Source organism: Heteronotia binoei, chromosome 8 (genome assembly GCF_032191835.1).
Source record: "Heteronotia binoei isolate CCM8104 ecotype False Entrance Well chromosome 8, APGP_CSIRO_Hbin_v1, whole genome shotgun sequence".
NCBI lineage: Eukaryota > Metazoa > Chordata > Lepidosauria > Squamata > Gekkonidae > Heteronotia > Heteronotia binoei.
Genome location: NC_083230.1, coordinates 84,515,148 through 84,529,408, shown reverse-complemented (window position 1 = coordinate 84,529,408; position 14,261 = coordinate 84,515,148). Strand labels below are relative to the sequence as shown.

General features: G+C 44.9%; 2 protein-coding genes across 3 annotated transcripts in view; both read left to right on the top strand.

Moving 5' to 3' along the window:
• The window catches only part of SH3BP1 (SH3 domain binding protein 1), a 40,900-nt gene extending 35,975 nt beyond the window's left edge, over positions 1-4,925 (top strand). For both annotated transcript variants that reach the window (XM_060245492.1, XM_060245493.1), the window contains 2 exons: positions 1,414-1,526; positions 2,469-4,925. In XM_060245492.1, coding sequence (XP_060101475.1) covers positions 1,414-1,526; positions 2,469-2,890 — 535 coding nt within the window. In that variant the 3' untranslated portion in view covers positions 2,891-4,925. The remainder of the gene's footprint in view (positions 1-1,413; positions 1,527-2,468) is intronic.
• A 1,073-nt stretch (positions 4,926-5,998) lies between these two features.
• On the top strand, positions 5,999-13,978 carry PDXP (pyridoxal phosphatase). The gene is made up of 2 exons (XM_060245491.1): positions 5,999-6,812; positions 11,877-13,978. The coding sequence occupies exons 1-2, from the start codon at positions 6,212-6,214 to the stop codon at positions 12,200-12,202; spliced, it is 927 nt and encodes a 308-aa protein (XP_060101474.1). The 5' UTR covers positions 5,999-6,211; the 3' UTR covers positions 12,203-13,978.
• The last annotated feature ends 283 nt before the right edge of the window (positions 13,979-14,261 follow it).

The window sequence follows — 14,261 nt, the reverse complement described above, 5'->3', positions numbered from 1 at the left end:
TTGGTCACCTTGGTTCATGACATCTATTGAGAACTAGACAGGAGGTCACCTTGGTTCATGACATCTGTTGAGAACTAGACATTTCACTCTGGCTTCAGGATGGGATTTGGAACAGAGATTGCTTTAGTTGCTTTGGTTCCTGACATCTATTGAGAACCAGAAATTATCCTGCAATTTCTGCTGGATTTTTCAGCAGCCTTCAATACTACCTACCATAGTATCCTACTGAGTCACTTCTCAGGGCTGGGACTAAGGGGTACCATTAAAATACATGGCTAGCACCATACCACTAATAAAAATATCCCAAACGTGGATTAACCACAACTGAGAAGGCCCTTTCCCTGGTGAGAGCTAACTGAGTCATCCTGGGGCCAGGCACCTGCAAGAGGCCCCTAGATGATGACTGAAGGGAGAGTGAGGGCAGAGGAGGTTCTGATAGGAGAGGTGGTGCCACAGGTATGAGAGTCCCAGACTGTTAAGGGTTTTAAAGGTTAACACCAACACCTTGAATTGGATCCAAAGACTAATTGGTAGCCAGTGCAGCTGCCACAGAATTAGAGTAACATGAGCTGACCATGATGTTCCGGTCAGCAACCTTGCAGCTGAATTCTGGACCACCTGCAGTTTCCGAAGTGTTTTCAAGCGTAGCCCTATGTAGAGCAAACTGCCATAGTTCAATCTGAAGGTGACCATTGCATGGATTAATGTGGCAAGGTCTGTCCCAGACAAATGAGCCAGCTGGCATACCTGGAGTAGGTGGAAAAACACTGATCACACTACCATGGATGCCTGTTTATCCAACGTTAATATAGAACCCAACCATACCCTGAGGCTCTTTACAGAGCCTACAGCTGCCAACTGGGCACCATCAAGTCTCGGAAGTAACCCTCCAACTAGCATTTCAGTCTTTCCCAGGCACACGATCCTTATCTTGGATGGATTCGACTTCAGCCAGCTCCCCTGTAATCATTGGACTACCAGGATTAATGTGGCAAGGTCTGTCCCAGACAAATGAGCCAGCTGGCAGACCTGGAGTAGGTGGATGTGGCCACTGTGTGACACAGAGTGTTGGACTGTATGGCCATTGGCCTGATCCAACACTGCTTCTCTTATGTTTACTGGGATAATGCTGAGAGCCCTGCAGTCTGCTGCTTATCCAGCAGAATGAAGAGCTGGACATCATCAGCATCCTGGAGACCTCAGCAAGAGGGTGCATGTGTGTATGCGCATGTGTTAAAGAACATCAGAGCAAGGACTGAACCCTGTGGAACCCTCACAATTCAGGTCTCATCAGGAAGACCTTTCCTCCCCAGTAATGACCTTCTGACAGCATTCCTGAAGGAATGAATGTTGAGCTACTGGCAATGGCAGTACAAAGATCTTTAAAGTTTTTTTATTTTTTTTAACTGACAGGAAAAACTCTGAGGTGATCACAGGAACAGTTCTACCAAAGGTGACCCAGGCCTCTACTGAAGCAGCATTCTCCTTGCCAGCTCCTGCTGACAATGCCTCAGCCTCACGCAAATGTAAGTCTGGTCCTGGCCATGTCTCCTCCTTGGAAATTAAATACTATAAGCCAGCTGTTTGGAAATACCTCTCACATCATTTTTTGAAAACAGCCTCAGAAGTGACATAAGATTTCAAACTAAAAGGAATTCTTAACATCACTTGTAAATATCCACTTAAAGAGAAAATTCACATATTGCAAAGTACAACCCAGGTCTTGTCACTCAAACATACTTTGGAATTCCATGCTCAAATTCCCAGGGACATGTGGGCCTGATTTCAAAAAGGGCTGAGTGTGCAGATAGAAGTGACTTAACCCCTCCCCCCCCACACACACACAAACAGTGCACACCATTTTCCCAACCAGAAATGAGTCAGGAGAGCTGCTATGTGTCCTGTTGCAAAATCTCACATGCAGCGATTAACAGGGTAGATAGTGGCTCCTCTGGGCCATTTCAGGTCATGAATACAGGGCAAGAGGGAAGCATTAAGTTCTCCTTTCACTGCATGTAATTTTCCCAGTTGAAATCAGGCTCATGCACCCCAGAAATTAAGTTCTGTGAGCATGGAACTTCCAGAATACGTCTGAACAACAAAAATTGGGTGGACACGTGGGGGACCTGAGAATTTTGTAATGTGTGAATTGGCCCTGAAATCATTTGTGCATTGTAAAGCACAAGAAAGTTAAAGTGTGCTTGTAAATCAACTGTCCTGCACAGCCATCAGTCCATTCAGAAGCCTGGTATAAGTGCCCATAGAACTACCTTAGTGACTTTTACACATGCATACTGATAATGATGGAATGGCTGCAAAGTGCTTTAAGTTGCATGTTTTGAAGCTGACCTTAGAAATAAAGACTGGGAGAGGAAGAAAGTGGTACAGAACAGGATTGCTGTGTAGAGATAATAAGCAGTATCCACAAAGAGAATTTCTACAAAACCTGCATTTTGTTTCATTTGCAGCAAAGCGAGTTGCCCCACCCCGACCCACTGTGCCTCCACCCCTAGCCCAGCCTCGAACCCCACCTCCTGTGCAGCATCAGAGCCAACCTCCTGCCTCAGAGCCTCCTCCCATTCCTAAAGCCCTCCCTCGAAAAGCAGCCGGAGGCTTAACGCGAGCTCCATCCATACCACCACCACTTCCGCCACAGCCAGCCCGGCGTCTGAGTCGCAATGCTCCATCATGCCCAAAGCTTCCTTCAGAACCTGTGAGTAATGAAGCAGCAGCAACAGCCGCTGAAGAACCTCCTGCTGATGACTGCATTGTAGAAACATCTGAAGATTCCACATCTCTGGCAACAGGACATAATGAGCCAACATCTGTGGGAGAAAATGGCTCTCCATCAGCATCTGATTCAAAGGTCCAGGCATTGGAGAATGACTGAGGCAGAGAAGCAGTTACACAGGCATTATTTCTGCTGGCCAGTTTCTAAGGAAAAAGAAAGAGCAGGATTTGAGGCAACAATGTACATCAAACAAAGCTAGCAGTTTCTGGTGGGAAACATGTGCCATATTAACTCCTTTAACTGTTCTGCATTGGAAGCCTCTGCTCATGCCTGCAGCCTCAAAAGCAATCTTCTCTTCCATGTGTCCCCTTTTCTTATCCTTTTTTCCTGCTTTCCTGACCCTGAGTGATGCCTTCTCCTTTTCAAAATTCCATCCTCTCCATATTGATGCTTTCCCTGATCTCCCCTCAAGTTACAAAGCTAATTGTATACACTCCATAGAATGAGATGGCAGAATTCCAAAATGACTTTTTAGAATGCCCACCAACCTGCATTTAAAAATTCCCTGCAGCTAGTAAACTAGAACATTAGGTTTAGAGTGGCCATGTTTCTGATGTGGTACTACTGAGTGTTCCCTGCATGCAGAAAACTACCCTCTCCTTTCCTGTTGCCAGCCTGCAACCTAGGCCAGAATTATACCACTTTAGTCTATCGCCTCATTCTACATAATGTGTAGATGAGCACTTAGGACACAGATGACATGTTATGTGTAACTTCATAAAGTGTAGCCAATCAGGCTGAAGGGAGATAAAAGTCCTGGACCTTATGTCAAATCTTTTTTTTTTCTCTCCCATAAATTAGGGGGAAATCCGTTATCTCTTCCCTCTGCTCCCAAAAGTGAGGATAAAAGCAGCTTTGTTGGCAACTTTTGGTGAGAAAATGGTCCGAGGAAAAGCTTGATTACACCATTTTTCCTTTTCGAATTGTGGCCTCAACAATATATATATTTAAAAGATCATGAAACACTTCTGCCCTGAAGTGCTAGTGCCTCTGTTGTTATCAGATGTTTTTCTTGTTAAGATGCTGGGTGCATGTGTTTGAAATTCCAGATCTGAGTATGTTAGAGAGAAGGGAAGATGAACATCTACCTAATCTCTTTCTAGCTGTCCACAATAATATATTACTTTAAATGATCTCAGGGATTATTTTGGTTTTTAAAGGATAAGGCATTACTAAACTATCAAGAGACCAGCACTCCCTTTTCCAAGCAGCTCTGCAAATCCAGATTGTGACATATTTTTCAAGATATTCATAAAGGATAAGGGAGGGTTCTAGTAAAAATCATAGTGTTGTCCAGCAGGACTGCCAGGTGCAGACCGTGCAAATAGTTGCACAGAAAATTCTGCCAGATGTGACCTTCTTCATTATAAACACTGAAGTGACAGTAAAGTGTCCTTGCTGGTATTTCCCCTCTGATCAACTCTAAAAGGAGTCCTCCATGAATCTGTACCTGGCAACCTTAAATACAGTGTATGGATTTTTGCATGTGGAGAGCACAGACATAGGGCTTGTTCACATGTATGTACCCTGATTACAGGCAGTTGAATGTGTGTTTGCAGGGTGATTTAGACCTCACAAACACTACATTCACCAATGCAAGTTAGGATACACTTGTAAACCAGCCCCATGTTAATGCAAAAAATATAATCCATATGTTGTGGTTTACTTCTGCCTAATAAACTTCAAACTATTTAGCTTTCATTATTTCTCCAAGAAAGAAATTGCTTATAGTTTTATAAATGTTGATAATACTTTGTGAAAGATCCCTGGTCCATTCAAAGGGATGTGCATCCTAGGATTTGGGGCAGGGGAAAATGCATGACAATTAACTACTTCTATTTGCAATGCAGATGCCTTAAAATCTCATTTGTTTCCTTAGGCTTTGGCAGAGGGTGGAAATGACATATTTTTATACATATTGATAAATTATTTTTTAATGTGGGGTCATATTTATGACTAATGTGAGAAGGTTTCTTCATTTTTAAAGAATGTCTTTCTTTTGCTTGTAGCAAGGATAAATTTAGTTCTTCGATTGTTGAGAGAACTGTGTAAAATTATAGAGCCTTGTGACAAATACATTGTGGCATAAGCTTCCATGAACTACAGCCTATTTCATTAAATGTAGTTTATTAGATGCTGCTTTTCAGCTTCATGATTTTGAAAAATCTCCTTTAGAATAGTCTAGTCGTACAAACGGCCAATTTTTAATATACTTGTATTGGGTTTCTGAATCAAGAGCCAAGGACAAAGACTAACCTACTGAGTTTTGTAGTGTGGCTTTGGTTGAGCTGCGTGGCCTCTGCTGGAGTCAGAAGTGTTCTCAGAATTGTCTTTCCCATATGCACTGAAAGCAGAAGAATGGCAGCACAAGTGGCACTTATGGATCTGACAAAAAGAGTCTGGAGATAAATGACCATTTTCCCAGGTGTTTGTGGTAACTAAGGAGTGGGAAAGTTACAGGCCACGACAATGTTTTCTCATACTTCACCTGTTCCAGCGTGGCCTCTTATAAGCCTAATCCTGTAAAGCCCCACTGATAACGCAATGCAAAAGTCAATACTGAAGATCATTATGAGCTGCCTTCAGATACAAGTTGTGGGCAGAAATGCCAAAGCAATCTCCCACACGCTGCGGTCTTTGCATGCAGTCTCTTCTGCCACCCTTTCAGAGAACCATGCACCCATTAGCTAAGCCACACCACTTTTTCAGCCTGGAACTAGCATAGGCCGCAAAATTAGTCACTCATTCTTTCTCCCGCCCAGGTTCGATGGTTTGTTTACCACTTTTTAAAAATGCAGTTGCCATTTTACACCCGACTCCATTTTTCTACCCTATAGGTGGAGGTCCTTGTCACGTTAGCCAATCTGCATCGTTGTGATTCCCATTTGGCGTATGGCATAGGCTACTTTCACCATCACTCTTGTAATTTTTTTTTATTTGATAGGTTTAAGACTGTTTGCTTTGGCCAGCTGCTATATTTGTTTCTTCCTGTAAAATCAGCTAATATAGTAAAGGGGACCAAGTGTTAGTTCCGGCATATTTTCTTTCTCCGCCCCCGCCAGTCAAATGGGCGTGTTGCAATAAGCCGTAAGAGGAACGCATCCTTTTCCCCTTCGCCACAGTAACGGGTTGTCATGGCAACCCAACCCTGCCCTGGATCCCTATGCGCCAGTAAGAAACGTCGGCTCCTTCCAACCCGCCAATCATAACAATTCCCGAAACCCAAGTAGACGCTGAGCTTTGGACCCTCCCTTTTCGGCCCAGACGTGTGGGCACGTTAGGCCGTCGCGCCTCTCGATTGGCTCCTGGCCGCCCTGCCTCTTGCGCTTTCCTTCTGTCCGTCACGGGAGTGGCGGGGCTCTGATTGGTGGCGTTAGTTTTGCTGGTGGAGGGGGTGGCGACGGCGGTTGCTGTCCCAGCATGGCGGGCTGCAGGCGGTTGAGCGGCTCGAGCCTGCGCGAGGTGCTGGGGGAGGCGCAGGGGGTGCTCTTCGACTGCGACGGGGTCCTATGGACCGGGGAGCGCGCGGTGCCCGGTGCGGCGGAGCTGCTGGAGCGCCTGAGCCGCAACGGGAAGGCCACCCTCTTCGTCTCCAACAATAGCCGCCGCTCGGTGGCCGAGCTGGAGCGCCGCTTCTCCCGCCTGGGCTTCCGCGGCGTCCGAGGCGAGCAGGTCTTCAGCTCCGCACTCTGCTCCGCGCTCTTCCTGCGCCAGCGGCTCCTCGGGGGCGAAGGCGATGCCGCTGCCGGGGACTCCTCCGCCTCACCCCCTGGCCCCGTCTTCGTGCTGGGCGGCGAAGGGCTACGCGGGGAACTGCGGGATGCGGGGCTGCGCCTGGTCGGGGAAGAAGAGGAGCCGCAGGAGCGGGCCCCGGTGCGCGCCGTCCTCGTCGGCTACGACGACCAGTTTACCTTCGCCAAGCTCTCTGAGGCCTGCGCCTACCTGCGCGACCCGCAGTGCCTGCTCGTGGCCACCGACCCGGACCCCTGGCACCCGCTGAGCGACGGGCAGCGTACTCCGGGTGAGTGGGGGGACTGCGCATCTGCAGCCTAGCCGCCTCTGGGCCGAACCCATAAGAGTGTTTCTGAGCATACGCAGACGGCCTTGCCCTCACTCTAACTTGTCCCAACTGATTTGTTTTGGAAACGAACCTTTCAGGCCAACAGGCGTCACTTGAACATACGAAGCTGCCTTATAATGAATCAGACCCTCGGTCCATCGAAGTCAGTATTGTCTACTCTGACTGGCAGTGGCTCTCCAGCTGAGGTTTTTCACCCCTATTTGCTTAGGCCCTTTTTAGTTGAAGATGCCAGGGATTGAACCTGAGACTTTCTGCATACCAAGCAGATGCTCTACCACTGAGCCACCGTCCCTCCCCTCCTCACTTGTAGATTTCAGGTAGGAGAGGCAAAGAGTGTTTTTGACCAGGCAGACAGTTTTAAGCCCCCATTACTGGAAACAGCCATCCAGAAAAGCTGGGTGATTGTATTTAGGATTGGATCGCTGGGTATTTTTATTTTTCTATCTGAAGTGTAGATTTAAGCATCCACCATTCTATGAATGTTTCCTCTGAAGGGGGGGGAGCTGTGGCTCTGTAGCAGAGATGTAACTTTTCCAGAAATCTTGAAGTGGGGTGTGTGTGTGTATTTTTCTGTTTTGTGGGGACAGGAGATTAACGATATAACATGTATAGTTTATAACAGCATATAAAATGTTTGCTGTATTAATGGAATTAAAAATATAAATGCCTTCATTTAGTGCAAGAAAAAATTATTTATTTATTTATTTTTATTTAGGATTTATATCCCGCCCTTCCCACAAGTGGCTCAGGGCGGCTTTCAAAAATTGGTCAACATAAAATTAAACACTTTTAAATATATAGGCAATTAAATATTTAAAACAGTTAAAACCTTAAAACCAATAAACATTCCAGTTACATATAAAACAGACGTCTGGTAAGCTACATTGAGTTCTCATCTTAGCTAGGTGTAGGCTAACCGGAAGAGGGTCATCTTACAGGCCCTGCGGAACTGAACAAGGTCCCGCAGGGCCCTCACCTCCTCCGGCAGCTGGTTCCACCATGTAGGGGCCATAACGGAGAAGGCCCTTTCTCTGGTGGATTTCAAGCGGGCTTCTTTTGGCCCAGGGATAGTGAGGAGGTTTTGTGTTCCCGACCTCAGTGCTCTCTGGGGAACATGTGGGGAGAGACGGTCCTTCAGGTAGTCAGGTCCCAGGCCATATAGGGCTTTAAAGGTAATAACCAGCACCTTGTACCGGACTCGGTATATCACTGGAAGCCAGTGCAGGGTCCGAAGACCAGGCCGAATGTGTTCCCACTTTGGGAGACCCAATAACAGCCGGGCCGCGGCATTCTGCACCAGCTGTAATTTCCGAGTTTGGGACAGGGGCAGCCCCATGTAGAATTGCTCTATAGAACAGGATGCTGGGCCAGTGGTCTGTTTAATCAGGGCTTCTTATGTCCTTGTTTTTTGCTAATCTAAACAACATTTGAAATTTCAGCAGTTCACCTTCATTCTGTGACAGGTCTTTTCTGCCAACTGAGGGGACTCACAGAAATTTCCCTCTAGTGGTTTGTTTAAACTGTAAACCTTCCCTTCAGTTATCACGTAGCCGGTTGTCCAAAGTTATAGTCTTAGTTATTCTAAGACAGAGGAATAGCTTTACGTTCACTGCCATGAGGTAAGTTTTGTGATGAGCAAGTAGAATATGGAGATCACTGAAGCAAGACTTGCACATAAATAATGGAGAGTTACTTATTTACAGGTTAGTTTTAAAGAACAAATCAGCCGCACTGGTCTCCAGGTAGTAAAAGGAGAAACCTGTTTGAGGCACATAAATTTAAGCTAGTTATGACTTCAGAGTGTGATTTGAACTCATTTTACTTCTGGGTGCAAACAGGCATTTCCTGATTAACCAGTAGACTGGAGCCTTTCACACACATTGGATTCAAGCCGTACCAACCTGCCCTTCCCAAGAGACACACAAGGGCTGCAATCACACACACTAAATAATACACTTTCAGTCCACTTTCAGTGGAATTTCCAACTGGATTGTGCCAGTTCACACAATAACTCCAGTTGGCAAGTGGATTGAAAGTGCATAATTTAGTGTGATCACTCTCCCAGAGGCAGATCTCAACTTCTCCTGCTGTAATTCCTTCCAGCATTCTATCACCCCCCTGAAAGGTGATTGGATGCTGCATTCCCATATGCTGAATGGCTGGTTTTCCCTTCAAGGCCCAGACAGCCTCCTGTACGTCATGATTGCCAAGACCAGTTAAAAGACTTAGGTGTGAAAGATGCTTTCTTGAAACCCTGGAGAACCTCTGCTAGTCAGAATAGACGATAATGTCCTAGCTACACTATTGGGGAAGGAAGTAAAACCCTACCTGTGTTCTCCCAGGTCAATTGCACATAAGATTGTAGCCAGTGCAGTTGAGCTTCAGAGTCATGGGAAGTCTCTTGAGACAAATGCTGTTTCATTTCTCAGTGCTGACATTAATACATATGTGTAAATTGAATCTGAAATATGATGGTGTGACACCCCTTTCCACTCACGCAGAGTGCCTACCACTCAGCAATCACTCTCTTTCAGGTATCACAGCACTCTTCTTGTCTCCTTTAAAATAAACAGAGAGCCATGACCATTTCGCACCTCAGGCCCTCTCCCTCACTCCCAGACATATCCGCAGACAGGGTATCCCAGCCCCCTTGAATAACAAGCACTCACATGGTTATTGCGGTTGGGGCTCAAGCACTTTTCCATTTACATGCTGCCACTATTTATTTATATTCTATAAATGTTTAGACCAGGATATTAAATTGTGGGTGGGTGTTACTTTCCCTTTGACATGCAGTAGGACAAACCAAAACCAGAAGTTAACATTTAGGTATTAACGTAGCACTGAAGAAAGTAAGATATAAGTAGCAACATTTTGCTTCTATTGAACTTTTGAATTGAGGTCCTGTTTCTGCAGCTTGAATCCTTTAGTTACAAGTCGACTGTTTTCAGCCTGCTCTAAGGAGCAAACATTTTTCTCTTCCCCACCCCCCGCCCCCGGTCTAAGCTGCCACCACCATCCACTGTTCTTTACCTCCATTTTCCAGCTTTTTCCCAACATTTCATCAGTTCTCATTGGCTGTTTTTAGAAGCAGGACCTGCCTGTCCATCAAAGATAGTTTACTCTTAGTGAGTTGAGCTAGAACTTAAAACCACGTCTTTTACAACCAACCCATGTGAACATGGGTTCTCAAGTTATTTAAGTGTGCTAGTCCATAGTTCAGTTACTGTTATTGACATTAAAAGAGAGATAAAAGAGAAAATATAGATATAAGCACATATGCAAAAAAGTAAAGGTAGTCACATATGCATAAAATAGATTAAAAATGCCAGCAGGAGTCAAGATAAAAGAATGTTCTAAAAGGGACTAAAATCTATACCAAAATAAGTCAAATACAAGTTTAAGTTACAATACATTACTGCGTATAAGAAGAGCAGCCTGCAAAAACTTTGCCGCAGCATCAGTTATGTTCCCATTACTGTTGTTCAGTAGATACAGCAGTTTATATGAATCAGGAAGCTCTAAGATACTATCAAGAATTTATGATAAAATGCTGCTTTGAATATTAACATAATAACAGAATCTTGAGAGTCCCTTGGACTGCAAGAAGATCAAATCAGTCAGTCCTAAGGGAAATCAACCCAGACTGTTCCTGGAAGCTCAGATGCTGAATCTGAAGCTCAAATACTTTGGCCACCAAATGAGAAGGGAGCACTCCCTGGAGAAGATCCTGATGCTGGGAAAGACAGAAAGCAAAAGAAGAAGGGGATGGGAAAAGATGAGATGGCTGGACAGCGTTACTGATGTAACAAACATGAATTTGAGCAGACTTTGGGGGATGGTGGAAGACAGGAGGGCCTGGCGTGACTTTGTCCATGGGGTCGCAAAGAGTCAGACTTGACTGTGCGACTGAACAACAACAAAATAACATATGAGACACTGTTTCAATGGACCCACTTGCACAAGGGCATAGTCTAGCAAAAGGTTTCCTGTTAAATCTCCCAGTTAAAATAGCTGAAGGGAGGGCATTGAACCTAGCAAGAGAAAAGGTTCTGCGTAATGCTGAAGCCTGAAGTTTGTAAAAATAGCTAGCCCACAGAAGGCTCTAAGGAGCAAACATTTTTCTCTCCCCCCCCCCTTTCTAAGCTGCACCACCAACTACTGTTCTTTATCTCCATTTTTCAGCTTTCCCCCAACATTCCATCAGTTCTCAGTGGCTGCTCTTAGGGAGAAGCAGAACCTGCCTGTCCATCACAGATAGTTTACTCAGATATGCTTAGTGAGTTGAGCTAGAACTTGAAGCCATGTCTATGTGAACATGGGTTCTCAAGTTATTTAAGTGTGCTTTCCCCCTGTATGCCTACTGTAAGACTGTTGCCCTTGTACTAGCATTTGCTTTCTAGCTTACTGATCCTCCCCGGGACGGGGGGGGGACTTCTGGTACATTTGTTTATATTGTCAGTGGTGCAAGATAGAAATTAAAGCCCTTTTCTGGGAATACTTCGTAGGGTTTTTAATTGATGTGTCTAAAATTTGGAGCATGTTAAGGCTGCACAGGCCTTGGTATACTCCATCAATTTGCAGCTTCTGATACTCCTTAATAAGGAAGTCTGAAATACTTACTTATTAGATCTGCTGTGAAAATTATGCTAGTGGTTTGGTGTGTTGTGTGTGTTTTTCTCAAGTGAGAGAAACCATGATTACTTCTTGTGTTAAGTTCTCTGAATGGCATTTACTTCGGGGTGTCAGCTTATGGAATGAAAGCTGTGGGGTCTCTCTGACTTCCAAGAACCCCCACCTGCAATCTGAAGTTGCACAGCCCAGGTACAGGCTTATCTCAATGAGAACTAAAGCTTAATTAGTCCTACTGTGCTGTCGTGGTTTATGTAGTTTTTGTTCTTCAAGAGTTTATGCTGTTAACTTTTATCAAACTGATTCAGGTGGGTGGCTGTGTTTTAAGTGTGAAAAGACTGATCTTCACAAGTGTTGTCTCTTCTCTTTTAGGAACTGGGAGTCTCACTGCCGCAGTTGAAACAGCATCTGGCCGCAAGGCAATGGTAGTTGGGAAGCCAAACACATACATGTTTGAGTGCATTGTGGAGCGCTTTGGTGTGGATCCATCCCGCATGCTCATGGTGGGTGACCGGCTGGAGACAGATATCCTGTTTGGCAAGAACTGTGGCCTCGATACGGTCTTGACCCTGACAGGTGTGTCACGCCTGGAGGAGGCACAAGCTTACAAGGCCAGCGATAGCCCTGCTGTAAAGGACCTGGTGCCTCATTACTATGTGGACAGTATTGCAGACTTGATACCAGGCCTGGATGAGTAAGGGGGAATGTGGGTGGACAGAGAGTCCTAGTCCCTTTCCAGATTGCCACTCTTTCCTATTGAAGTGTCCCCCCCTTCATTCTGGGTTTATCACATTCTAGTGTTCGTTGGGCAGGGATGAAGAGAGAAAGGTTACTTCCCCCTTTATTCTTGGAGCTCATTCCATTTGCATTTTAACCAGAAGTAAGGGAACAAGGGGTCATATGAAAAAACACAAGAGTATTTCCAGGCAAAATCTGTATTTATTTATTTATTTATTTTGCCTTTCTCTTTGTGTAATATAGCTACATTATTTATTTGAATCATTTTTATTGTTCCTTAGCCACTAGGGGCCTTTACCATTGTCCTCTACATAATTTTGAAGCACCACAGTGTGCTCTTTGTGGTATTTATTCTTCTGAAGCTTTAATGAGGCAACATTTGTACCAGGGTTGTTTTTACTTAATCAGTGCTGCCATTACATGCTAGTGTCAGGATTTCTTGTCTCGGTACTCTGAAAACATTAAATGGGGAACAAACATCAGGAAGCCAGGTCATAAGTAACATTGCATCTCCAGATATTGGATCTTGAGGTAATTCTTATGGGGGAGTGACACATTTTATTAGATTTGTATAGTTTGCTTAAAATTGATGCAAGTAGAGGCTAACTTGTCTTGATGAGCCTGTTCCATGACATAATTTCTAAGCAAGCTGCACACGGGACCCATTCTTGCATTACAGTGTTTCTGTATGCATCCACAGGAATTGCTGTAAAAGGTTCTATGAAACGTGCATTCTCAGCTGGCTCAGTCAGATGTAACTCCCAGGTTGCTGAACTTGGGTTCTGTACAGGGCTAGCCCTTTCACTAGGCAGCCTAGGTGGCTGCCTGGGGCACAGCCCTGGCAAGGTCGCCAGTGTTGGCCTTGCCTCCATGGTGAGGTAAATACCGGCAAAAGTGATGGGGAGCAGCCGTGCGGCTGCCTGTTCCTCTGCTGGCTGTGTCAGACACAGGAGCAGAGCTAAGGCAGCCTCACTGCGTGCTCTGAGGCAAAGGCGCATGACTGCTCTCTGTAGCTTTCTGGGGGGACGGGGTGCCCTGCCTAGGGCGCTGTTCCACCTCGAGCCACTGCTGGTTCTGCACAATTCGCTAAACTGTGACTAAAACATAGAGAATGTTTTTATGTCATGTCATCTTGAGAGGTTTCATAGGTAACAGAATTTTTATCATTCCTGTTTAATCTTGATGTTTTGGGAGAGGACTGCTATTGTAATGCAATAGTAATCTATTTTTGTGCCATGATGTTCTGAACTGGTTGTCACTACTTCTCAGTAATCTTCCAGCAATAGTCTCCAAACACTCTTTGACTAAACAGAGGCAGAAATACATTCAGGTTTCTCTCCCCCTCCTTTTTCCTTGGCTGGGTAGACCAATGAAACACTTAAGAAAATAATTTAGCTCTTGTCTGTTCCTGGTGTATCACCATCCATGGTGAGGGATAAACCACTTGGTCCACCCTCTCTCTGCCCTACTCCAGGGTTTTTGGTTTGTGGGATAGTGTTGGCATTTCCAGTCCTGTGAGTGTGCCACAACCTCCAGAAATCAGTCCTTGCTGCTTGTCTTTTTATTGTTTAACATGTATTTATTAAAAGTGTTTGTATAAATTATGCTGATCAATTGTGCCAAGGTGTGAATGTAGCCTCTGAGCCCACTCAATACTTGTACCTCGTTGTTGTTGTTGTGGTTTTCTGACAGTTGCTGCCATTCTGCATATAATAAAGTGCGAGCGTGAGATGGAACTGGGTTTTTCATTCAACTACTCATCCAGTTGTTGTATATTTCCTGAAACCAGAAAAAACCATATATATGAATAAATAGTAAAATCATCCTAACAAAAGTGATCCTGTTTAATGGGGGGTGGGTTTGAGTAAAAACAAGACTACTAAGTAGACAGCACTGAGCTTGCATGTGGGCTCATATTAGCCAGTTTGGTCTTGGACAGCACTGAGCATCTCTGGTCTCAAAAACGCATACAATGGCCCATGTGATATCTTAGCTGTGAATCTGGATTAGGGTTAATAT

Coding starts and splice junctions, on each gene's coding strand:
- PDXP (XM_060245491.1), top strand. CDS start 6,212: ATGGCGGGCTGCAGGCGGTTGAGCGGCTCGAGCCTGCGCGAGGTGCTG. Junction 6,813..11,876: donor CGACGGGCAGCGTACTCCGG/GTGAGTGGGGGG, acceptor CTTCTCTTTTAG/GAACTGGGAGTCTCACTGCC.